Here is a 27,319-nt window from a genome sequence, read left to right as displayed (position 1 = left end):
AAGAACTTACCTTTTTGAGCCTCAGATTGGTGGCATTATTGCAATATTTGTACCAGACGGACTTGAGAATGGATGCGAAGGGTGTGACCCCGATCCCTGCTCCCACCAACATCACCACCTCATAACTGAACACGTCTTCACTGGCGGTGCCAAAGGGCCCATCAACAGCTATCCTGGAAGGAGGCGTGTGAGGAGATGGTTACGGGGCTATCTTGCACTTCAGAGAAGGATGGGGCACAGGTTTTCACTGGGGGTGTGTGCAATATGTCACATCGAACCGGGACGACGTATCTACGGGGCACTTTCTTTTCTGAAATAGCTTTCAAGTAATGAACCTGATGTCAACAGCGTGGTTGGAAGTAATAAAAGGAAGTTTTAGCTAACTGAAAACATTTGATAACTCTCAAGGGTGTTTTTTCATCTCTCCACACCCTTCACCTACCACACACACACACGCACGCACTCACGCACGCACGAGATTCCTGTTTACATCACACCCTGAGGTAAACTGAGAATTTTCTGTCATAACATCTTATAAATTTAATATCTTCAATTTGCACTTGTGTATTCATCGAGTGAATCAACAAGCTTTTCTCTAGCATCTACTAAGTGCCCAGCACCGTCTCAGGCATGTGGGAAGGAGGGGACAAAGCGAATAATATGTGGCATTTACCCTCAAATAACATATATCAATTAAATTTTAAGAACATCTTTGATACACTATAACTTTGTTAGAAAAGTTAATATAACTTGGCCTTGACCCTTACCCATTTAAAGGAATTTGGGAATATTTGTTATTAATGTCTGATTCAAACGTATTTTTTCTGTTTCACACAAGACTTATAGATATGCGCATAAACACACCACACACATACAATGGGGAACACAGGGATAGCTGCCTATATTTGTAGAACTTGCGTGTTTTGTTGGACCCGGCAGATAGTAGAGTGAGAGACGGGAAAAGGGGAGCTATTTAGTGACATTTTCCCTGAACTCATACACTTTCGTACATACACACTTTGTACTTACTTAGGTAGTTTCCAAGCATCTTGAAACTCTTGTTTATCACAGCCACAAGCATTGAAAAGTCCTTCTGTCCAGTCCCCAACGATACGAATATGGATGCTAAAGAAGTCTTCCTCAGGGGCGGAGGTCAGCGTGAAAGGGTGCCACTCCAGCCTGGACACCTTGGGGCACTTGACGAAAATGTATTGTCCCACCTCCATCTTGAATCCCTTCTTCTTCATCTGTAGCTCGATGGTTTTGAAAGGGTGAGTGACCACCTACGGAACAAAACAAGTTGAGCCCCTCTCCTCAACTTGGGACGAGTCCCAAGAGTCATCCCAACCCTGGCACTCCCTGTAGCATCAGCTGAGGCTGCAGTTGCGACCTCATTGAGGGTCAGCTATTTCTTCCCCCATCCTGACTTTCTTTTCTTTTGCAGGTTCCTTTCCTGAGACTATGCCTCAACAAACCTTCTGCATGCAGTTCGCTGTTTCAGACTCTTTGCCAGGGAATCTAACTTAAGACACCAGCCTATTGTGATATTTTTTTTCTCCAAGAGGTCAAGGCAGGTAACTACAAACAGGAAGAAGAGATGTCTTCCTGCTCAGTCTTCCTGCCTCCCCAGGGCATGATTGAGAGCCTTGGCAGCTGGATAGAAGAAGGAGACCCCATTGGTTAGTAGTATAGTAACATCCCCCAAACCAGGCCTAAGGTACTAGTCTATCTTTGTCCTGAGCCACACATTGAATCTGCCTGATTCCATGCATTGTTTCTACATTTCTACCTACCTGGGAAGTATACCATCCAGCTCTCCCAAAGCCAGGCCCCAGCCACCCGTTGCCATCCTCATTCTCTATGTACACAAGTGTTCATGACAGCTTTGTTTATAAGAGCAAAACACTGGAAACAGTCCAGACATCCATCAACTGGTGAGTTGGTAAATAATTTGAAAAGACACAATCAAAAGCTGTCATCACAATACAGAAAGTAATATATTTCTGGGACAATTCTTGAGATACCTAGGACTTTCTGTGTACAACTAAAAAACAAGGGACATCAAGGAAAAGAAAAATCAATAGAAACAAAAACAGCAGCTTCCCGAATGCTGACTGATAATGTGAAACTTTCCTTTCCATGAGCGAGGAGGAGTAAAGTGGGAAATCCTTTTGATACACATTGCGAAACATTTCCAAAACTTGCGATTTAAATAGATGTTAAATGATAAGCTGTAACTGACTTCCTTTCTTCACCGAAACAAAGAGCCACAATGCTTCATTTTGAAAACAGAAAATAAAAATTTATGAAAATTATTTTGAAAATGATGTTCACCATGTTGCAATTTTGTATGGTGAAAACATTTTTTACCCTGTTGCAATTTCGATACCACAGGCGAAATTGGGATGGAACTAAATAAACTGTACCAGCAGAAAGAATTGACACTGGAATACTTTTGGATGACATCTTGTTTCTTTTCTTTTCTTTTCTTTTCTTTTCTTTTCTTTTCTTTTCTTTTCTTTTTTGAGAAGAAAATGAATATCTATGTTTATTAGAAGAAAGTGAATATCTATTTTCTCCACAGGAAAACAAGTTTGTCTTTGAAATATGTTTAAGGGAAATCCTTGTCTGCTTAGTCAGGTCTGGCCTAATAAGGAAAATTTTGTGGCAGCTCTTTTTGCTCATCTTTGGGTTTTTTCTTATAATCCAATATAAGTATCATAAAAGGAGAAGTGCTGTCACTTCCTATATTTCCCGATTTCTAAGGCCAGCTGGACTAACTTTACTCTGGCCTTCCATAGATGCCAAGAAAGAAAAGCTTGGGTGGAGGATGGAACATTTGTTGAACTGTATTGAGTTGAATTAAATTTTATTTGATAAAACTAGCTTTGTCTGTTGTTTCCTGAAGCTATAAGCAGGAATTTCTATTTCTATTTAATTAGTTGTATATTTACATAGTTAGTAATGAGAAGCAGCATAGAAGCATGGGGAGAAAAGGCCACCTTGTACCTGGTGTTGATGAACTCAATTCTAGATGCAGTTTAGTTACTAACCTCCTTGAGACTTTGGATTCTTCAACTCTGATATTCTATGATTACATACACAGCACAGAAAAGGAGATAAAGGGAGACTTGGAATGCTATCTCAACTTCAGTCAGACCTGCCCTTGGCTCCCTGGTTCTTTTAACATCTGAGTATTTTAAGGCCCAGTGTGTGCCCTCTTGAACTCATGTGTTTTGCCTCTTCACTCTTAATCTGCTCACATCATCACTGTATGCTTCTCCCCTCTACACACACACACACACACACACACACACACACAATGAAAGAGAGAGAGAGAAAGAGAGCGAGAGAGAGAGATTCATACACACAAAACAGTCGGCTTTATTTTTCAACAGAAAATGTTAACTTGTAGCTCCCCGAGTTAAAAGGTCCAACCACTTGATTATCAAGCTAAGTACACTGACTGAAATTAACTATAGGTCTTCTCTCTACCCTATGTTTAATCGAAAGAAACCGGGTGAAAGACAGCTCTGACCAATGATATAGAGAACTTGGGTAAACTTGTTCATGATATAGTTAGATGCTATTAGTAATTTGTAAACCAGACAATACCTTGGTGATGACCACTTTCTGTTGAGATCGCCAAAACCGTACCAACCTCTCACAGAGATACAGAAACATGGGACCAACAATCCATTTCCAAGTCTGTAATTGGAGCAAAAAATGAAAACAGGATGTGTTAAGGGGTAGCAGGTAATACAAGATTCATGAGGACAAAACATTGTAGAAGTCAAGTTAATCTTTGTAGGCTCGTTTAAATATTTGATATTAGATTAGTAAATTTGTTATACAACAGAACACATCATAAATATCTAAAATCAAAGCAAATTTTTGAGTCGATAAAAATGAGCATTCTCCTTGGCCACATTGGGGAACTTCATCTACAGTATGAAACTCTCCCAAGAGGAACTGTCCAAAAGAATGGGATTTCCTCCTCGTGTTGCAACAGCAGTTGCAATAACCTTACAGCAGAGCAAGGTTGGTTTCAGAATTAATGTTTCTCTTAAGGATACCATTTCAACAACACCATATTTTTCAATGCAACATTGAAGTTGCTTTCTCTCAGCCATGCAGTCAAAGCTTAATCTTTTGCAAGGTAAGAAATTTTATGCAAGAATGCAGCTGTTTCTCCAATATCCTGGTAAGTTCTCAGAGCTATGCAATGTACCTGCTGAAAGGGATAAGCCCAAAGACTTTTAGATTTCTTTAGATCCCCTTCTGGTCAGAAACTCCAGTGTTTCACAACACTGGAGTTACCCTGTACTATTATTGGCTATAATAAAAACCTTTAGGACACACAGATCCATCCTGGGGCACAGTCAGTTAGGTTCCTAGTTTAATATCTGAAATAGCCAAGAGCTTTAGAAGGCAACATTACTTAAAAAGATGGCATTCCAGAATGGATTCCAAGAAAGAAAAAAAAATTCCAAAGTCTCACATATGGTCTTTCTATTAAATTTTTTGAAGAAACTTGTTATTGGAAGTTGAGAGCACCTGAATATCTGCCCCGAAAGTTAGAAATATTCTGCTGCTGGCCTTTGTCTTCAAGGGACAGGTTTTTTTGTTTAATTTTTTAAACTTTTTAAATGTTTATTAACAGAGAGAGAGAGAGCGGGATAGGGGCTGAGAGGAGGAGGAGAGAGAGAGAATCCCAAGCAGGTTCTCAGCACAGAGCCCACACGGGGCTTGAACCCACAGAACTGTGAGATCATGGCCTGAGTCCAAATCAGGAGTTGGATGCTTAACCAACTAAGCCACCCAGGTGCCCCGTCATGGGACAGGTTTTTAAAACATCCTGACATCTGGGGCGCCTGGGTGTCTCAGTCAGTTAAGTGTCCGACTTCGGCTCAGGTCATGATCTGACGGTTCGTGGGTTCGAGCCCTGTGTCGTGCTGTGTGCTGAAAGCTCAGAGCCTGGAGCCCGCTTCCAGTTCTGTCCAGTTCCACCCCTCCCCTGCTCTCTCACTCTCTCTCTCTCTCAAAAATAAATAAACATTAAAAATTAAAAAAAAATCCTAGCATCATCCATCTATTTCCTGGGTGCCACAATGGGGCCCCACTGAATGGAGCCAGGTCTCGGACATTGCCTCTAATCCCAGAAACCCAGAAGCTTCTTTGAGGTAGATGCCTATTAAGGTAGTACTCTGATTCCAGCTGTCTTCAAGGAAATGTGCCTTCCCCTAAACCATATGAGGGCCTGCAATACAGTTCCTTTTTTTTCCTTTCTATTGATGTCTGTATGTAGAGGGGCAGTGCATTGAGACATCTGGTGCTTTCATTAATGAGCAAGGTTGCTTCAAGATGTTAAGTCCCTGGACAGCATACTGTGTCTTAGAGGAAGAAAACTGTTATAGTAGGAAAATAGAAAAAATTAAGGAGAAAATGAGATGGGACGTCTGCCTTTCTGTTACACTGTGTTTAAAAAAATTATAATCCTGTCCAGAAGCCCTATACAGATGTTGATTTTTGCCTAGTTTTATACCAACGGTTAGCATGATAACCAATAGAGTATACTGCCTGCCAATGGAAGAAAAGATATGAAGAACATAGGGCCCACTTCTCACTCAGTGGAGCAGAGATATTGAGAATACACAAAATGGAATTGTGCAGAGCACCCAACAGGAGGTCTGAACAGAGGGTTAATATTCCCGCATGTTTTCCCATGGGCACCCTTGCCACACTCCTGCTCTATACGCAAAGCCTTTGGGTGTTGGTAGGAACCTTATATCCAAAGAGGCTCATAGCTCCTTCTAAGTGACTATCTGAGTCATCCAACTCAGCTCAGAATGGAATCCCTCTGGAAATCATTAACTGCTATCATGGCCTCATATCCAGAAGAGAAGAGATGGAATTTCTTGAACCCCAACAGCACTTTCAAAAACAATCCTTTTTCAAGTTTTAGATCAGGATGTTCAGAACAGACCAATGCAATCCTTATTTTTCAAGAAATAATTCTAGACAATAAGTGTAGCAGAAAAAACTAGACACATAACATTCTAGCACTTCCATGGCCTTCGTAATGGACAGCTCTATGACATTTGTACGTATTTCTTAGACACAGTTTGAAGATGGTTGGTAAAGAAATCGTAAAAGTAACAATGAATTGTACATACCATAGGAGGATTCCCAGAAAACTGTGGGATTGGGCATTCCTCTATTTTTCCCCATTCTGAGATCTTTTTCTCACAAATTTCGTGATGGTGTTGGTCTAAACTCTGTGGGGTCTGCCCACGTACAATGCGCCTGGGGAGGAAATGTAAGTCCGGATGGTTTAGTAGCGAGAAATCAAGCTCTTAGTATTTTGAGACTCTGGGCATATTTCAAGTATTCTAATATGAATCCTGTACTTTCCATTTACCAGTAATATCTTATTGACCCCTCTGAATAGATTTGAGGAAGGGAAAGAAAATATGTCTTCTTCAGCAATAGAAAAAAGATATGTACAATGGCACAAAGTATAGGTAACATCGTACAGGGTAAGTTTTGGATCATTAATATGTGTTTTCTTAAAGGGAGCATGTGTGCTTCCGTTTCGAGTGTTACTTTCATTTATAAACAAACGGAAACAGGAAAACCGTAAATCTAACAGAGCAATGAGTAGCCCATACAGTGCCTTGGTGCAAATTAGAAAAAGACGCCCCCTCTGAGAGGGCAGTATTAGAGGCAGAGCATGGCCAGCAAAGCGTGGGCTAATTTTATGCCCTGCGGACAGGCACCCTTGTGTAGTTGACAGTCCATACACTCATACACAGTAGCTTTGAGGCTTAGTCCAGGTGCTTCATTGGTTAAACTCAAATTGCCTAAATTGAACCAAAAAGTTTTATCAATTTAAGAAGACTCTGTGGAGATTATGACATTCTCACAGACATCGGCACTAATGGTGTGCCCTTTGAAGTGCTCACAGCCCATTCATTTCAATTCCATAAACTGTAATTGACCAAGTGCTAACACACAAGACAATGTGGGTTTAGTGGGAACAGAGGAAGGGAGGCACAAGGTCAGGTAAGTCAGGTTCCTGACCTCGAGGAACATAAATTGCAGGGTCTTCAGAATATGTGAGAATAGAGGCACAAAAGGCCCTTTGTAATAGTTTCTATGGGGGAGCTAAACTTTATTGTGCCACTTGGTACATTCTGCAAATGGTTTTTAAAACACTTATTTTTAGAGAGAGAGAGACAGAGAGAGAGGAGGAGAGGGGCAGAAGGAGAGAGAGAGAGAGAGAGAGAGAGAGAGAGAGAGAGAGAGAATTCTAAGCAGGCTCCACACCCAGTACAGAGCCTGACACGGGGCTCGATCCCACGACCCTGGGATCATGACCTCAGCGAAAACCAAGGGTGAGACACTTAGCCGACTGAGCCAAGCAGAGGCTCCTGTGACTGTTCTAATTCAAGGCTGTTAACCATCCCTTTCTGTCCTTACGTTTGGGGGCAGAGAATTTCTGTGCCAGACCTGGGGAAAGGCACTGTACACAAATTATCTCAGTTGACCCTCATAACAAGATTGAATGGTAAGTATTAGCACCCCCATTTTACATATGAGAACACCGAAGCTTAGAGAAACTAGCAACTAGAAGCAGAATGATTTGGAGAAAACACTTCTGGGCCTAGGTCAGACAGCGTTGGTTTCAAATCCCACGTCTACCGCTTGCTAGTTTGGTGGCCTTGGGAAGTTATTGAACTTCCTCCAAGCCTCAGTTTCTTTAGCTGTAAAATAGGTAATAATAATACCTAATTAAAGGTTTATTTTAGTAATCAATTGGCATGATGCATAAAAAATGCCGGGCACAAAGTAAGAGTCTAACAAATGATAACTATCAAAGTTTCTAATGCCCAAGTTCACATGTGGAGTAAGTGAGAGGAAAAAAAAGGGGGGAGGGGATTCTCTCGTCTTCTCCCTGCCAGGACCAGAAGTCAGAAAACCTGGATATTAATCCTAGCTCAGCTTCTGCCTGGCCAGGAGACTGTGAGCGATCAGCCAACCAATGTACGTAGCAGATTCTGTTCAGATGGAGAGTGGGGTAAATCCGTCTCCTCTGCCTGCTCCAAAGGAAAAATGTATAGTTGAGAAACTGTACAAGCATAAAGTGCCGGAATTACTAAACTAGAGATGGGGAGAGATTCATTTTGTTTTCTCTAGGATTCTCTGAAATAGCTGGATTATGACCATATCCCATTTAAAGATTTTCAGTTGCTTTAGGAAAGTCAAGAGATTGTCTACACAGATTTCCTGGTGCTTAAGAGCTGATCAGGGGTCGGAGTCAGCAAGTGGATTAAGAATGCACACAAGTAGTTGCTCAGTGCTGCTCCTTCCTGCTCTTCCCCTTTTCACACTCAGGTCTTAATCACCTCTAGGCCAACTTGGCTCTCAGCAGAGTCATTGAGCCTTGAGTATCTACTCCCTTCATGCTTAGCTATAGAGCCTCAGACCCACCAGGGAACTTCCCCACGCCTACTTTTGTGTGCAGGTGTGAGAACCAGCTGGTGTGAAATAGCATAAAAAGGAAACCTGATATTAAATAGGATTCCCAATAAGGGAACTGTCCCAACCACACATGCAGGCACTGAGTCTCTATGAGAGTATTTGTCACAGCCTGCCTTAGAGCAGCTGACAGGGTGCTCTACAAACAGGGTGACTTGGGCTACATATTTTACCTCTGTTAGTCTGTTTCCTTGTCTACAATCTCCCCCAGGAAATGGGGATGTGAGAGCATCTCTACCTAAAAGAAACATTTCATGTCTATAACAAGTGCTCAATAGAAGAGAGCTCTTACGTTTATCATATTAGAAGGCTGGAAGGCAATAACCATGTATTTTTCCTTCTAGTATTCCCGCACAGTACCTGAGATCAGCCCTCAAACATGGTAGGCAATCAATAAATGTCCAGCTTGAATCAAAACTCATTGAACTACAGCAAACGCTTTCACCCGCTTAATCATTAGCCCCTCAAGTTTGGGAGTTGGACTAATTTCCTAGCGATTAAACCATAAGAAACATCACTGCAGACATCCAAGACCCCTCCAGCACCCTTAACATGTCTTATACACTTGCAAAGACGCTCAAACTTTGGTGCATTTTTCAAGCTTGCTAGAAATAACTGCATTAATAATAGCTATTATTAAATAACTAAAGAAATAATAGGTATGAATCAGGCGGAAGAAACTAAAATGTTGCGGAGTGGTCTCTCTCAAACTGACCCCTGTTGTCCCCTCATATTCTATCAGCAGACAGGCTGCCCACACGTAGACAAGGAGGCCACTGTGCCTCTAACAGCATCACACCTGGAAACTGAAGGACTTAAAGTACTCGACGGTGGAAATTAAACACTCACTCAGCTCCGTGGATGGCGAGCCCGATGAAGAAGATCACAAAGAGATGGTGTGTGTACCAAAACAGTTCAAAGTAAGATCTCCGGATGGTTTTGGTGGAGGAGGTGATAATTAATATGAGGCACAGTGTGATGACAATACCAGTGACGCCTGCCAACCGAGTCACAGCCACATATAGGCCTCCTTCAGGATTCTGTAAAATACACACACACACACACACACACGCACACATGCACACACACACACACACACACACACACACATTACTGGTAGGCTCTCAAATGCAGGACTACCTATTTATAAACTTTCCAGTGTATGGGGCCATAGGTATTCCCTCTCTAGAGAGAGATACAGACTTGGAATAGATATTTCTCAATTTGAAAACATTTACGTGGCTGAGGTATCATGGGAAGTACTAACTGATACACTGAAATAGTTGTAAGGGAGGATCGAATAAAGGAAATCAGCCAAGTAGAAGATGCCCTAAAAGGGTCTGAAGCGCTTTCTCCCTTTGGTTTGGAAAGGACCACAGTACTTTGTTTTGCAAATGTATTCTGGACATGCCTGACGTCTTAGGCTGGGGTCCCCTGAAGCAGGTAGACCTTGAGATGAGGGTGCGTGTGCTCCAGGAAGAGACTGGTCAGAAGATGGGTAATAGATCACAAAAGAGGAACAAGTCAAAGAAGGAGGGTGATCGCAAGCTGTTGTTTTTTTTTTTTTTTTTTATAGAGAGGGTAGCTCCCACCTGATGCTGCCGAGGAACTGTGGACACTCAGTCACATGTCAGAGTTCATCCTGACTCAAGACAAGGAGGATGGGCTTTCATGGTCTGCCCCCATCAGTTTTTGGCTAGGGCTGCCCTCAGAGAGGTAGCCATCAGGCCCTTTCAGTTCTCTGAGTTTGTGGACAAAGGGACTCCAATAGCCCCAGAGTGGTCCTCTGAGGAAGAAACGCAGGTCTCAGAAATCAAAAGTGAAAACACACAGAAAGGTGTGGGAGCACAGAGTAAAAGTGGTCCAGAGACATCCAGGCAGAGCATGACAGTGTCAGCCCACCTAGTATGGTCACATTGCCTTCCTTACACATCACTGTGCAAACAACGGACAACACAAAAGGAAAATTATCCCAGACATTACAGAAAAAGAATTTCTGTTTTCTTTGATGCAAGTATTTTCTTCATGATAGCCCGAGGAGAATTATTTCTGCAAAATTAAGGGGCTTTTCTTATACCCTGCTAAACACAAGGAAACACGTTTGCAATTGGGTGTATAGTAATTTGACTCGGCCATCCTCCCAAGCCATTGAGCACATGAGGATGATTTACTTGGAGCTTTAGCCACTGTTGGAAGGGAAGCAGGGCTTGCCGTGGATGCCCCAAAGGGCTGCCCCTGGAAGACTGCTGAGTACTCCCAGTGCACCTGACTTCTCACGGAATGGTGGTTAGCAGACATAGGCCACCCCTCAGATGTTGTAGGCAAGAGAGAAGAAAAGCATCTCTGACAGCTGTCAGTCAGTGGCCAGCCTCGTACTAACACCGAGGCCAGAGTGTTCCCTGTTTCACATAACCAAGTGCATAGAACACCCGCATCAGACGAGGTCATTCTGTGACTGTGGTGGAGTGAGACAAAAATAAAACCACTCCAGAATTATGTCTCAGCCAGGACAACAACACAAGTGACTGCTGCTTCTTTACCAATTACAGATTTAGCCCCATTCTATTCCTTCTGCCTCCTGGAGAAACATTCCTAAGATACCCAATCCTAGAAAGACCCCCAATTCTTGAACATACCTGATCCAGAGCAGATCTTTGCTTTCTTAAACCCCTCCAGAACCACCTTACACAAGTCCATGTCCTCTATTAACAAGCCTCTATTAACACCTTCCCGGAATGTCCCAGACTTTCTCATGGTGCAAGGCCTCTTTTGCCGCAGTAAGTAATAAGCCCAACTTTGTTTGACTGGATGTGTGTTCCTGTCTTTCTTTGATGGTGGGCATTGTCATGGGTGAGCCTGAGTTACTCCGGGTTCCACAGGTGAGCTTAAGGAGCTGGAAAACTTCTAGAGATCCTCCACACGTGGGGTCGGGAGTGTGGGAAACTACAGAACTGTCCCCCTGATAGTCAACTTTTGTCACTGTTGTTGTTCTGGCCAAGTGCGGTTCTTCACTCACTGAAATCTAGTCCTCAGTTTTAATGGTCTAGGGAACATCTGAATCAGGAAATAGACTTACCTTGAATCTCTTTCGAGCAAAATTGAGGTAAGTTTCATTAGGATTATCTCCAAGGTCAGAGAGTGCTATTGAATAAGGATCAGAATTGTTGGATCGGGCATCCACACACCACTCCACATTAAACAGATGTGCAATAGTATGAATCGCTGAAGAGGACAGAGAAGAGAAACAAACAGGGTGAAGGGTATGTACAATTTTATTATGAGCTGGGTTTCTGCCTATAGCCCCTGACTCTATGATAAGTTATAAGGAGACACAGGGATGGCCCAAGACACTCACAAATAAGAACTGGGTCTCCAGGCCACAGGGGCAAGACAATTCTAGTCAGTAAGCTACTCTCTAGTTGTGTCATCATACACAAATCACTTGACATCTCTGGTCTTGGTTTCCTCATTTGTGAAATGAAGGTGCTAAACGACACCATCCTAAAGATCCAATCAAGTTCTGAGATTGTACAAAATAACCTTGGTCTCTGAGGATATTTGGATGTGCTCTCTTTGCCTCTCTCCCCCTGATATATTTATGTTCAAACAGGAAGACTCTCATGTAATATATGCCTTTAGTGGACCCATTCACCTGACTCTGACATTACTCCAGAAAGATAACAAAATTTTATTGATCTGATATAAACCAATGGCCATAAAATTGCATTCCTTACTTAACAAGCACTTACATACAACTTACTAGGTACCAAGAACTGTTATACATGCCTTTAATTACTTTATCCTTATATTGATCCAATGATGTAGGGACGATTATCATCACCTCATCTTACAGATGAGGAAACTGGGGCATAGAATACTTAAATATCTTGCCCAAGATCACCAAGCTAGGAAGTAGCAGAGTTAAGAATCAAATCCAAGCAATCTGGCACTCAAATCTATGCCCTTAACCATTACACTATGTTACATTCTAATAAGATTTTATCATGCATTTTGCTTTTGAGCCATTTTGTTTGCCACAGAAAGCCTTCATGATCTACTAATAGGAGAAGAGACGCCCAGTTAAACACCTGCAATCTAAGCCTATTTTACTCAAATTAGGGACAGACTCTTTAAGGGCAGAATAAAAGTCTCCTTTGTTTATCACCGTGCCTGTGTGCATGATTATCGCCTGGCACAGCCCTATTTATTAAGTGAATTAGTGGAGATTTGGTAAGGGTTCCAGATGCATCCCTTGTGCCAACACCACCACTTTAATAATGATAATAATAACAACACATAATATAGCATACATATATACATATGTATACCTATTATATATAATAATAACAATAATAATAAAGAAGATGCTTAGCTGATAAGGGCTACCTTACCCTTAAGATAAGATACCTTCTCAACTTACGGGTTGTGGCCCCTGCAGCATTACTGCAAGAAATCCATAAATCTAAATGTTTAACCTAGTATTTTTGTGATGGATAAATAAAAGCTCTCGTTTGTGAACTAACAAATTTTTTTTATATTAAAAAGAGTGGAAAAGGGTGAAGACACTGGGATTTTGTCAGAAGAGCCTAAGATAAAAAAAGTTTTAGGAATTGAATGAATCCTAATAGTGGGATGAAAGAAAGAGTGATGAATATTTTTTAACAGAATTCAGTCAAAAAGTACAGCATATCTTGGCAGGAATGTAAATTGGTGCAGCCACTATGGAAAACCCCATGGAGGCTCCTCAAAAAAACAAACAAACAAAAAAACAAAACAAAAAGGAAGTACCATCTGACCCAGGGATTCTACCCAAAGAAAATGAAAACACTAATTTGAAAAGATATATGCACTCTTATGTTTAGAGCAGCATTATTTACAATGCTGAGCTATGGAAGCAACCTAAGTGTCCGATAGCAGAGTTAAAAATCAAATTCAACCATCTGGTATGGATAAAAGAAGACATATATATATATATATATATATATATATATATACACACACACGTACATGTATGTGCATACATATACACATATATATACATACATGTATATATATATATGGAATATTACTCAGCGATAAAAAAAGAATGAGATCTTGACATTTGCAACAATATGGATGGACCTAGAGAGGATATTATACTAAGTGAAATAAATCAGACAGAGAAAGATAAATACCATATGATTTCATTTATACATAGAATCTAAAAACCAAAACAAACAAACAAACAAATAAAACAGAAGCAGACTCATAAATACAGAGAACAAACTGGTGGTTGCCAGAGGGGTTGGGGGTGAAAGGATGGGCAAAATAGGTAAAGGAGATTAAGAGATATAAACTTCTAGTTATAAAACAAATAACTCACAGGGATATAAGGTACAGCATAGGGAATATAGTCAATAATACTGTAATAACGTTGTGTTATTGGTAACTACACTGATCATGGTGAGCATTTTATAGTGTATGTGATTGTCGAATCACTATGTCATACACATGAAACCAGTATAATATTGTATGTATTATATGTATTGTATATGTATATGTTGTATGTATTATAATATTGTATGTATACTTCAATTTTAAAAATTAAAAAATACAACATATCCAATCACCACTTGATCTACCTAAAAAGGCTGATCTCTTATTTTAAAAAAGGTATCTAGGGGCGCCTGAGTAGCTCAGTTGGTTAAACATCCAACTTCTGCTCTGGCCATGATCTCAAGGCTCATGAGTTTGAGCCTCGTGTCAGGCTCTGTGCTGTCAGCACACAGCGTGGAGCCTGCTTGGGATTCTGTGTCTCCCTCTCTTTCTGCCCCTCCCCTGCTCACACTCTGACTCTCTCTCTCTCTCTCTCTCTCTCTCAAAAATAAACATTAAAAAAATTAGAAATAAATAAAAACCAAATTTAAAAAAGGTATCTAGGAATAGAGGGAACTCTCTGGTTCCAAGTTTTCTTTGCAGTCTCAAATATCTTAATAAGCTTACCAGTGTGAAGTGCAATCATCCATGCCACCATTTTATGAAAGGTGAGATTCCTGTCCAGTTGTCGTCGAATTCTTGTTGAGCAGCACTTTGGATTAAGGGGAAAAGAACAAAATAGTAATTGGTAACAAGAAGGCTTTCCAAGCGCCAGGCAGTAGATACATATCATCTCATTTCATTCTCACAACCACCCTAAAAACGATGTCATTCGACGCATTTGACAGATGAAAAAACTGAGGCTCAGATATGTGTAGTCATCTTCCCAAGGTCAAACAGCTGGTAAGTGGCAGACCTGATAGGTCCCTGCAGTAACCACACACAGGCACAACCAGCTCAGCCCAAGAAGCCTAAGGTTTGTTGACCAGCAAGCCTTAGGTCCCTACAATCCGTTTCTGCCTATTTCACCTGGACCTGAAGTGGGAGAGCTCTTCTCTGTCTTCTCCATCACTTTCCCCTGCCCCAGAATGTATGTGAGCTCTCACGGTCCCACCCTGGGCAGTTAGCAAAGGTTCATCCTCGTGAAGATGTTAACCAGTAACTTAAGTGTTAGTCAGTTGAGAGATTCAAGTGTCAGCTATCCCAGAATACTGGCAAGCTAATAGGATTCCCTCCAAGAGAAAAGGTGTATGCATTTCACATGACCCTGAAAGTCTAATGGGGACACAGACAAGTGAACAGTTCTAGAACAAGTGAATAGTTTGAGAACAACATCCTTCTAAGACATACACTATGGGAGGAGAAAAAATTTTCCACCTGCCTCTGTTGATAAACATCACAAGGAGACATCATTAAACAAATAATAATAGCAAAAATAACAATAGCTAATATTTGTAAAGAGCTTGTGCAAGGAGCTGGTTTAAGTGTTTTATATGCATTTTGACACTTTTCATTCTTACATCAATCCTATCAGGGAGGTACCATTTTTATCACTATATACCAGATTAGGAAAAAAGGCATAGAGAGGTCACCTTGCCTTAGGTCACATAGTTAATAAGTGGCAGAGCTGGGATTTAAATCCAGAGTATCGGATGCCAGAAGTATCAGTATTCTGATATTTCATACGTTGCATGATTAGTCTGACATTAAAAATAGTATTTTGGTCAGTACTCTGGCGTAACTGTCCTACTGATGCATGTTAGAAGATGTGGGTGTGAATCTTGATTCAGGTCAATGCCCAAAGTAGAAAAAGAAACACCCTGCTTTATGGTTGAGTCAAAGCTTTGTCCTCCTAGAAACCGGTCAAATGCTCGCTCTGGCTGTTTTGTTCTCAAGTCTAAACGTACTGCCACAGAGATACAAAGAACCTTTTGAGAAGAGCCGAGGGCCAAAGACAATCTTAGGTGTTATAAGCATCTGGTTCTAAACACATTCAATTTATTCTAAAGATGTTTAATTTTTGGTTTGCTTATTTTTCAATAAAATTTTCTGATTTTATAGGAAAAGAATGTGGTTGTGTGGAAAATTGTGCTTATTCCACTATCTTTCAGTTAGCTACATCTACAGAGAGCATGGGAACATGACAACAGGTTCTTGGGATTGCAGTGAGGAAGATACTGAGGATTCCAGAAAGGAACAAAGAATTCGGTTTTATCGAATGTTTTCTGTGAGCCAGACAGTTTACACAAAATCATTACCTCATTCAGTGGCAACAAGATAAGGATCATTATCCTCATTTTACAGGTAAAAAACCTAAAGCTAAGTCTCACACTGTCTGGGATCCAAGTCTATTTTCTTCAACATTCATACCCTTTTCCACTAAACCAATTGCAAAGATATCGCCACTATTTTTCTATGTGTCTAAAAACCCAAGACGAGAATTTTAAGTGTAAGTACTCAGCTGCAAGGTGATCGCAGAAAACAATGTCAGGGGAAGTGAGACTAGGAAGAAAAGGAAACCAGTGAAAGGTATATTAATCAGGTCAGCTACCACTATCATATATCATATCATATCATATCATATCATATCATATCATATCAAAACATATATCATGTCATCATAGTCTTGCTGATCCGAGGACTCTGAGAGACTGTGTAGAAAATGCCCCAGAGGATTTTTTTTCATTTTTACCCGAGGGATTACAAAGTTTAGGTATTCATCCAACAACTCCTATCTGTCACTGGCTGAGGGCTAGTCCCAAGGCATCAACTCCCTGGCATTTCAGGCTTGCCCCAGGAGAGGCTAAAAGAAAATTCCGAGGCAGAGAATGACTGGGGCTTCCAGAAGGCAGCTGCCCCATGAGCTGCAGAACCAGAAGTGGGGAGGGAATATTAGTGGAACACTAACTGTTGCTTGACACAACAGCATCAGCTACGACTAACAGTCCATTGGTGGAGCTGGGCAGTAACTCGGGCTCTCATAATAAGGGTTTCCTGTTGGAGATCACTTAGTTTACATTTCTGTTAGTGAAAAATTGTTAAAAAATTTTAATGTAATTTTTTAAAATCTTTTTTTAATGTTGATTTATTTTTGAGACAGAGCGCAAGTGGGGGAGGGGCAGAGAGAGAGGGAGACACAGAATCAGAAGCAGGCTCCAGGCTCCGAGCAGTCAGCACAGAGCCCGACACGGGGCTCGAACTCATGAGCTGTGAGATCATGACCTGAGCCGAAGTTGGATGCTCAACAGACTGACCTACCCAGGTGCCCTTAAAATTTTTTAAAGAATTTTTTGATGCCTATTTACAGTGACCCTACTGGGTCAAGGCGAGGTAAGGAAGGTGTCCTCTCTCTTTTTTTTAATGTTTATGTTTTTGAGAGAGAGAAGAGGGGAGGGGCAGAGAGAGGGAGACAGAGGATCTGAAGTGGGCTTTGGGCTGACAGCACAGAGCCCGACGTGGGGCCCAAAGTCACAAACCACAAGATCATAGCCTGAGCCAAAGCCAGACGCCCAACTGACTGAGTCACTCAGGCGCCCCTCTTTACAATTTTAAGGAAATATATTTTTACTGTTTCCCAATCACTAGGTTCCTCCATAGTATCTTAAAGTCCTCGAGGTAGGCAGAATTCAAAGATGATCCCCAATGATATTATATAATCTCCTCCATTTGAGTGCGAGTGGGACCTGACCTGTGAATATGATAGGACGTCACTCCTATGAGTTTGTTACATTATATGGCAAAAGGAACTTTGCAGAGGTAATTAAAGTCCCAAGTTGACCTTATCAGAAAGATTATCTGGATGGGCCTGAACCAGTCTCATGACCCTTTAAATCTGGGTCTAGAACACAGAGACTGAAGAATTCAGAGATTCAAGGCACAAGAAGTATTTGGTGCAATGTTGCCAGTTTGAACATGGAGGGGGGGCCACATGGCAAGGGATACAGGGACATTTAGGATCTGTGACCAGCCCCTGAATGACTGTCAGCAAGGAAACAGGAACCTCAGTCCCACAACTGCAAGGAACTGCATTTTGCCAACAAGAATGAGCTGGGAAGATTTCAACCCAGAGTTTCCATTTGAGAAGTCAACCCAGTAGGCACCTTGGCTTCTGCCTTGTGATATGCTGAGTGGAGAACCCAACCACCTGCAGACCTGCAGGGTGCTGAACTTCTCATCTACAAAACTGTGAGCTAATAAATGGGGGTTGTGTTAAGCCACTGAATTTGTGGACATTTGTCACATAGTAAGAGATAATTACTATAGCCCTTACTGGGGTGATGACAGACAAACTGGAGTCCTAAGACAGAGAGAATGGCAATTAGCGGGATCAGAAACCAGTACTGAATTACATTTCAGAGAGCAAGTTTTGCCATCCAATATACCCATGTTGGATCTCTGCTCTAACACCTAGCTATGTGACATTGAATAATACGCTCAGTTTCTAACTTCCTTGCCCATATATTTATCGTAGTTCTTTCCCCATAGATCTGTTTCATAGATTCACTGAGAAGTGCTTTATAAATGTTTGAGGGTTTTCTTGTATCATGATTTAACTTTTCAGTGAGTAGGGCTTGGCTCCCCAGCTGTGGAGTAATCTTCCTATATACAGAGTAATATATCATATACTGTAAAAAAAATCCCTTGGTAATTATTTGGTTAAATGAATTACATTTTCACTAGTCTAGAACCTAAGATGATTATTATAAACCTATAGAGAGGTGTTTACCCACATGTCTATACTTGCCATGCTGCTTGCTTTTCTTCTTCCTGACAAATTATTTTGAAACTTTTGGGGGAAAATACACTGGCTCCTGCATGCTGAAGTGGAAGAAAAGGAAAGTAGTTTTGAAGTGGCCTCTACAGTGTCTCTACAGAGTTCTACCTTTATCATCATCAATATAGATCATGGGAAATCTGCAACCATAGATTCTCATGCCCCCTATCAGCTTGAGCATCTGACTGTTACAGAAAATGAAATCGAATGCCAGAACAATGGAGAAATGTGCTTGGGAGATAAAAAGGTCCATTCGGTAATAGTCTGATCTTAATAGGTAGTGTTTTTTTTTTTTAAAGCTAGTTAATAAAGGGGTGCCTGGGTGGCTCGACAGGTTACGTGAAAGACTCTTGATTTTGGCTCAGGTCAGGATCTCACGGTTCATGGGACTGAGCCCTGCATCGGGCTCTGCGCTGACATTGCAGAGCCTGCTTGGGATTCTCTGTCTCTCTCCCTCTCTCTCTGCCCTTCCCCCATTCATGCTGTCTCTGACTCTCTCAAAATAAATAAACTTATAAATTCTTTTTTTAATTTAAAAAGCTAGTTAATATGAAACATGTACATCTCATGAAAGGAAAAACAGAGGCCATTAGTCACTAATGGGCCAGGACAGGAATGGGTCTCACCAAGGCACCAATCCCTAATTTTCCCAAGTTACCCTCTATGGTATCTCAGGATGGCAAAAAAAAAAAAAAAAAAAAAAAAATCCCAAGGAAAAACCACAAGACATGCTTATATGGGGCTTCCAGATACAATTTCTTGCCGTTTGTGAAAAGGGAGCAAGGCAGCTGGTTGGTGGGGTGAGAAGGAAGGGCTTTGCTGCCTGTGACTGCCCAGGGCTTTTTTGTCCCTCCTCGTTACAAAGATACCATTCTTATTCTTTTGAGTCACTTCTGAATTATCACCAGCCGCCTCCTAATTACCCAAGCTGCCGTCATGTCCCGTGGCTTCCTCACTGAACTACCTCTTGGCCTTTTGCCATTGACTTCTAAAGGGAAGTTTCTCTTCTGTTACTGTCACCTAGAGCCTTGCCCGATCTCACTAAGCTAACATTCAAGTGTAAGGGAGATCACTGAGTCATCTCAGCAGATTTCTATGCTCCATTCAAACTTTAAGAGAGAAAAAAAATTTAAGTGAGAAATGGAACTACAAAGAAGTGCATGTTTAATGGGGTATAACATGACTTTCTCTAACGTGACCGATACAGAAACATAAAAGTTCTATTTTGTGTACACCTGGTCCTACCACACATGCCATGAACTCAACTCACCTAAATTAGACGTTTATGTGAAATTTGGGAGAAAGTACAAAAGCCAGCCTTGAATCTACAGAACTCAGGCAAAGGAGCTGACACTAATGTCCAGTAGGATGGTGGCAGTAGCATATGTAATAAATAAGAACATCACTGTTTCTAACTTTGAAATCACGTGTTCATTCTCTTTCATAAAACTCTAAGCTCCTTGAGCTCATGGCCCATTCATATCCTACTCTTTACTCACCATGTGTCCCCAGTGCTTAGAATATAGCTGGCACTTAACAAACATTTGTTGACTGACAACTCAGCAGTTGACAGGTTTGGTCAATTAATATATACTTTTAGAGTATATATTACTCTATTATTTAATATATATTAAATATTATTAACATATTAATATATTAATAAACAATTATTATAACCATGAAATTTTATTTATTTTTATAAATAAATTTATTTATTAAATAATTAACAAATATATTAAATATTATTAGTATATTAAATATTACTCTAGTTCTTTTCTTTTTTTTTCAATATATGAAATTTATTGTCAAATTGGTTTCCATACAACACCCAGTGCTCATCCCAAAAGGTGCTCTCCTCAATACCCATCACCCACCCTCCCCTCCCTCCCACCCCCCATCAACCCTCAGTTTGTTCTCAGTTTTTAAGGGTCTCTTATGCTTTGGCTGTCTCCCACTCTAACCTCTTTTTTTTTTTTCCTTCCCCTCCCCCATGGGTTTCTGTTAAGTTTCTCAGGATCCACATAAGAGTGAAACCATATGGTATCTGTCTTTCTCTGTATGGCTTATTTCACTTAGCATCACACTCTCCAGTTCCATCCACGTTGCTACAAAAGGCCATATTTCATTCTTTCTCATTGCCACGTAGTATTCCATTGTGTATATAAACCACAATTTCTTTATCCATTCGTCAGTTGATGGACATTTAGGCTCTTTCCACAATTTGGCTATTGTTGAGAGGGCTGCTATATACTTTTATATATACTTTTAGAAGACCCTCATGAAGATCTTCCCTCCTGGACCACAAGAAGCCTAAACGCAGCCATTATGACATGTGCTTTTCATGGGTCATGGCCGTTCAATGGCAGTGCAATTTGGGCCTGTGAGGTAACAAGGATTTCTTAATGGGCCTTCCTGGTGAAAACTTTGCCTGTTTCTCAGGATTTACTTCCTGTAAATAGAGAGTATTCAAATGGGGCTAAGAGGAAGGCTACAAAAATGAATCGTGCCTTCCTAAAAACAAAAAGTTACAGTGCATGAGTTTCATTTAGCAAATGTTCACTGGGTACCTACAATACACCAAGCACTGTAGTTTTTAGGTGGCTCATTGATAGAACTTGAAATCAAATGGAATTTGACCTTTGTGATTGAGAATATTATTTAGAAATCCTTGTAATCAGGGGCGCCTGGGTGGCTCAGCTGGTTGAGTGTCTGACTCACACGGTTTGTGAGTTTGAGCCCCATGTTGGGCTCTGTGCTGACAGCTTGGAGCCTGGAGCCCGCTTCTGATTCTGTGTCTCCCTCTCTCTGTGCCCCTCTCCCGCTTGTGCTCTGTCTCTCTCTCTCCCTCTCTCTCAAAATAAATAAACATTAAAAAAAATAAAAAAAAAAGAAACCCTTGTAATCAATGTCTACTGTTAGCTGTGTCCTGCTCATCTTATATTTATAAATCAACCAGCAAATTTAGTAAGACTAGGAAAAACAAGGCGGAATTCAAGGCAAATTCTACTTGTTATTGACAGTTTAGATCACTTTCCTTCCCCCAAATATTCCGTGATTGCCAAATTAAGTATTAACTTCTCAGCTATACATTTAACGTCCTAGTTTACCAGCAAAGCTCCAGCTCTCCTCTGCTGCCTTACCTCAGACACCTGCCCTTTACAATCCCTACATCCCCATCAAAGTGGATTGCTCCCTGGTCTTTTCTATAAATTATCTCTACCTAAGAGATATTTTAAAGCTAGTTAATATAAAACATAGACATTTTATTAAGAAGAAAAACAGAGACTATTAGTTACTAATCATCCAGTAGAATGGGTCCCACCAAGACGTCAATCCCTAACTTTTCCTAGCTACACTGTTCGGTGTGGCCAGGAATAGCCAACAAATCCAAAGAGAAGCCACATGTCATGCTTATATGGGGCTTTCAAGAATAAAATTTCCTCACTATTTTCTGTGCTTTGGCCCATTCCATTTTCTCCATGCAGGATGTCTTTCTCTCTCATTTACATCTCCTAGTGCTTATTTTATCCCTATATGTCCGTATTTGTTGCCATCTTTACCAAATAAATATAGCCCCTTATGTCTAATGTTTTGTGGAACCCATCATATTTTGCTTTGTATCATATTTATTTGGGTACACAGATCTAAGTAGATTATAAGTGCCTTGTTTCTAATCTTTGTATAATAATAATAATAATAATAAATACACATAACATTTTATAGGTTACACAGTTTATTCTTACATAATATTTTATTTCTTCTAGCATAGTACATTTAGGGGCTCGCAAACTTGTCGAAGTGAGGGTTAAAAAAATCCCTGAGCATTTAGAAAGCTCTGAACTCCTCAATTCCATGGACTTGACACCTCTTAGTCACCCTCATTATACTCATCACTCATTGATTCCATCTGCCTGGGACACTATCCACAAAGAGATTTTCTCTGACTTAAAAATTTTGAAAAATATGGCACTGTAAGATCAATTCCCAAATCCCATGTCAGCGTCACAAAGCCCGTAATATGTTACAGATGTCTGGTGTGTGTGTGTATGTGCGTGCACACGTGCGCAAGTGTTTTATTGCTCTTCTTGAGGTGTAGGTTGGTGGGTTGTTGTTTTTATGTCTATTCCAAGTTAAATGGCTGTCCTAGGGAGCTCCATCAACAATGAATATACAAATAAAATGGAGAATCAGGCATGGCTTGGCTCATGCATATTGTACAGAGGTTGGAATCCTCACAAACCATTAGTTTGCTTTTCTTCAAACTTCAAAATTCAACTTTGTAAATGTTTGCTCTTACCGCACTGGAACCCCTGAGGAAGGAGAGCAGATTTCGACAGACTGGCAGCAGAATCAGCATGCAGTTGAAATTCAGGCAGGCTGCAGGGGCCCTGGCCAATGGCAGTGCGATCTGGAAGATGCAGGATAGGGAGTGGGGAAAGGTATCAGGTTATCTGAGGAGGAAGGTCCTTCAGAGCTAAGAGTTTACCTTTAGGGCCTGCTGGGATCCTTTGTTTTAATCTGGCCCTTCTCTCCCACCCCAACATTTTACTGTGAACATTTTCAAACATAAAGAGAATTTGAAGTAATTTCACAATGAATGCCTGTTTACCCAACTCCCAGATTCCACTATCACGTATCTATCCATCCATCTACCCATCCCTCTGTCTATCCATCAACACAGCTTAGTTTTGATGCATTTCAAAGTAAGTAGCAGACATCACTTTCCCCTAAGTACTTAAGCACGTGTATCATTAATTAGGGTTCAGTATAGAAACTGGGGCTTTCTAAAGATTTTCTTGGCACTTAGACTCACTTCAGAAGTAACCTCGGTTGGTATGTTGTAATGCTTTGGCATTATAATTGTTCTTTGTGATGCCTAAATAAGTTGCCTATTTTGGAGAGGGAAGAAAAGGGAAATCCTCCTCCTCAGTATCAATGTGAATAAGTTAACAATAGCTATAATAGCGTAGTATGTTTATGTATTATAATTATTTATACAAGTGATATATAATACATATTATCATTAGTATTAAGTAATGAATTCATGGTTTCAGCATGATATAAGAAATGATTTCCTGTGCGGGCAGCTGTGATCGTAATTATCTTCATGTGTCATGAAGCAGAACCCTGGCAGATCAAGGAAATCAAGAATGCCAATGGATCCAAGGAAAGATGGGGGCCTTCCTCTGCTGGCCTAGTCAGTGAAAGCGACCCTTGGGCAAGTTCCTCAAAGGCTGCATCTGTAGGGAGAGGCTTATTTCCTGAAGACAATTTCACAACATGCTACCAGGCCCAGGGCTCACCATGCACAAAAGTGTCAGGAATCAGATGATTTAAAGAACACGGGAAGACTCACTTGTCCCACCCATGTCACCCTTGGATTGATCTCTCCAACCTTGCCTGCCACGCCAGAGTTGGTATTAGATTTCTTCTTTAAACTAAACAGTGGCACAGTAGTCCTTGGGAGGGAAGGGACGCCACTGGGACTCTCTGACACACTTTTTGTTTCTCCCACGCTGGAAGGCCTAAAGCTTCTTGCCCAGGTGGTTGCAATGGAGGGGGCAATGCTGATGGTGCTGTTCGAGTTGGTCAGAACATTTATTTAAAGTGTTGAAAGGAATAGGAACCATAATCTTTGATTAGAAACGTGAGCCAGTCAATATTGCATGAGATGGGACTTATACTTACCCCCAGAAGTTTTTGAGTGTAAAAGAATGTCCTTCTCAACGCATAGAATCTGTAGTACCAGACAAAGAGGAAGACGTTCATCCCCAGCCATATTAGCTGCACAAAGAGAAATAGTTGCATAAAGATTCCACATTTCACTGGGCAGATTTCACATAAGATCAGTGTCAGACCAGGGTCAGGGCTTCCCCAAGTCTAGCCTTCAACAAAGGTGGTTAGAAAGCTGGGTGTAGCCAGCTGAAAGCCAGCTCTTGCCCACAACAGTGCCTCTACACCTTGTAATTGACCTTTCCACTTTGTCTTGTTACCCATGATTGTTTTACTACTGGCCAGTACACCAGGTTGTTATCTTTCTATCTCCCCTCTGTTCTTCTGCCTCCTCTTTTCTTCTTAGCTTTAGACAGATAGATAATGGCAGGTGAGTCTTCTCAAAAAAAGAAGGGAAAGGAAGATGTTACTGTGCTGTCCCCCGCATCGGTAAGACGTCGTGTTCTACTCTCACGGGTGCCTCCCTCCCCCACACGGTATCCCAACCCCCAGCTAGTGAGGGTCGCATCAGGTAAAATGTGGAGTCTTTAATTCTGTTTGGTAAGTTTTGCCAAACTTTTGAAAGAGGGGATATTAAGCATCAATGAGGGGGTGAGGGGCATGGGATTTTTTTTTAAGAGGATGGAACTAGAGGGTATTATGCTAAATGAAATAAGTCAGTCAGAGAAAGACAGATATCATATGACTTCACTCATATGTGGAATCTGAGAAACACAACAGATGACCATAGGGGAAGGAGAAGAAAAATAAGATAAAAACAGAGAGGGAGGCAAACCATAAGAGACTCTTAAATACAGAGAATAAACTAAGGGCTGCTGGAGGGGGCAGTAGGTGGGGGGATGGGTTAAATGGGTGACAGGCATTAAGGAGGGCATTTGGGGGGATGAAAAAGGAAAAAAAAAGAGACCCTTCTACATTTTGACTGCTCATTTCATCCCAAGAACTGACTACATGGTAACACTGCCCGGTCCTCTACCTTCAGCTCTATAGTGATCTTTTCTTACCTGTGCTTTGACGCTATTAAATGTCCATAGGTGCTTGAGAACAATCTCTCTTTAAGAAGAACGTACTAAAACAATTTCTCCATTACCTAACCTTGTCATTCTTACTCTTGCTTTCCAAGCTGTGTCTTTATTTTCAGGTGTATGAGTGCGTAATTTAGAAGGAGGCCATCTCCTGGGGAAAACTCTGGTAGGAACTAAAAGTATAAACATGAACTTGGTTTCTGTAGGAGTAATCTGTTCTTAAAATGGTGGTAAGAAATCAAGTTAACAGGTCTGAGTCCTCAGAAGAATTCTATATTGCATTAGAACGTTGGTTTGGCCTAATTGTTTGACGTGATATTTCTTGTTTTTACTTTATTTATGCCACTAATTCCTCTCTGTGTGTACAACTCAAAGACTCAGTATTTACTTCATGAAAAATTCTTTCAAAAATTCCAGTTGTAGGTGTTCTTTTTAACATCTATATAATACTTCCATTGGCTATTTGGAAAGGCTATTTATATATCGCTTCTCGGCCTTTTGGCTAAGATCAAGTGGAAAGGCTATTTATAAATCACATTTCTGTCTTCCCAATTGCCCGTGATTGTTTTGCCGAGACTGCCATCTTAAAATAATAGTTCATCTTTGTTATGTTAAAAAACTAAAGAGATTAACATGCCTATTTGAAAATTAGCCATATCCTCACCTACAAAAATTGTTTCTCGAGATGGATTATATTGATTTATATATATAATATATATCATATATCCACTGTGTATATGAGTCTAGTTTATTTCAATTACTTTCCCCTGAATTTTTATAAACCTCGTAAATAGCTCAAGTTTACATCAGAGAGAAAAAGTACTTTTTAAAAAAAGAAAGTTGAGACCTTCAATAATTTTTGGTGTAATTACTGAATAAAGGCCAATCTTCCATACATGAGCCAGTCTTGTACCTGTTATTTGGAAAATGGTGTAAAATTACGATTACCCATTTTTAAGTGGTATAAACACATAAAAAGTAGAGAAATTTGCCTCTGAGTAAATACCAATAAACAACTTAGACTCGGAGATCATTAGCATAAAATGTCTTCTACTCCCTCAGTGAGATGCTGGCCAATTTAGTACTCCCAAATACTCAAGAAATAAAGTAGGTGAAGTGAGCCCCCAGATACATTCTTTCCATTAATAAGTTTGGAAGAATGCACTCAGTCTGGCTTATGGCTTACAGATTAGAAGTATGTTCACACAGTAAATTAGTTTCAACACAATTTCTCAGAGAAACAAGACAAAGAAACAAAAAGTTTTGCCCGATTTCATTTTCCGAGAGAACCCAGACAAGTTCGAGAACTTCTCATTTGTCTCTCATGGGTACTTACAATGACAAAGATGGAGAGTCCCTCATTTTCAACCCAGTTCCCCATGGTGACAGAGGATCAATGCTTTGTGTGTCTGCCCTTCTTCTCTGCTCTGCTTCTTCTTCCCATGAGGAAATGAAAACAGCAGCCTTGGGGCAATCAGTTTCCTTTTCTATTATCAGAAATTAGCTAATCATTGGTCAACTGAAAATCTTGTTTCCATAAGAACTTTAAATCTTTAAACCACAAGAAAAAAACACTGCAGAAAAGGGGTCTGTAATAATCCAGTCATAACTAAATATAGTAGGAAACGAAACCAATTTCCACAACTGAGAGACAAATATCAGTCCAATGATGGTACAGATTTTACACACGGAATTAACTTTTTGACAACTAGTTATCAAGTACCAATTTTTAACAAGCCCTGACTCTGTGCTGGGTAAAAATCATTAAATATCTTTTGACAGGCTGAGCACCATTTTACAGTCTCATTGAGAAGAATAATAACAATAATGATGGTTGATGTTTATAGCATACTTACATCGTGCCAATTTTCTAAGACACATATGTGTATGT

General features: G+C 40.6%; 1 protein-coding gene across 1 annotated transcript in view; it reads right to left on the bottom strand.

Moving 5' to 3' along the window:
* The window catches only part of LOC131503037 (cytochrome b-245 heavy chain), a 33,797-nt gene extending 6,892 nt beyond the window's left edge, over window positions 1-26,905 (bottom strand). The window contains exons 1-10 of the mRNA XM_058714373.1: window positions 26,765-26,905; window positions 24,359-24,454; window positions 22,968-23,078; window positions 14,524-14,608; window positions 11,618-11,763; window positions 9,391-9,581; window positions 6,177-6,306; window positions 3,616-3,708; window positions 1,030-1,283; window positions 11-173 (exon numbers count right to left, since the gene is read on the bottom strand). Of these exons, the coding sequence (XP_058570356.1) occupies window positions 11-173; window positions 1,030-1,283; window positions 3,616-3,708; window positions 6,177-6,306; window positions 9,391-9,581; window positions 11,618-11,763; window positions 14,524-14,608; window positions 22,968-23,078; window positions 24,359-24,454; window positions 26,765-26,809 (1,314 nt within the window). The 5' untranslated portion in view covers window positions 26,810-26,905. The remainder of the gene's footprint in view (window positions 1-10; window positions 174-1,029; window positions 1,284-3,615; window positions 3,709-6,176; window positions 6,307-9,390; window positions 9,582-11,617; window positions 11,764-14,523; window positions 14,609-22,967; window positions 23,079-24,358; window positions 24,455-26,764) is intronic.
* Window positions 26,906-27,319: the final 414 nt, after the last annotated feature.

This window comes from Neofelis nebulosa, chromosome X, assembly GCF_028018385.1.
Source record: "Neofelis nebulosa isolate mNeoNeb1 chromosome X, mNeoNeb1.pri, whole genome shotgun sequence".
NCBI lineage: Eukaryota > Metazoa > Chordata > Mammalia > Carnivora > Felidae > Neofelis > Neofelis nebulosa.
The sequence above is the reverse complement of the archived record's forward strand: the minus strand, read 5'-3'. Positions and strand labels throughout refer to the sequence as shown.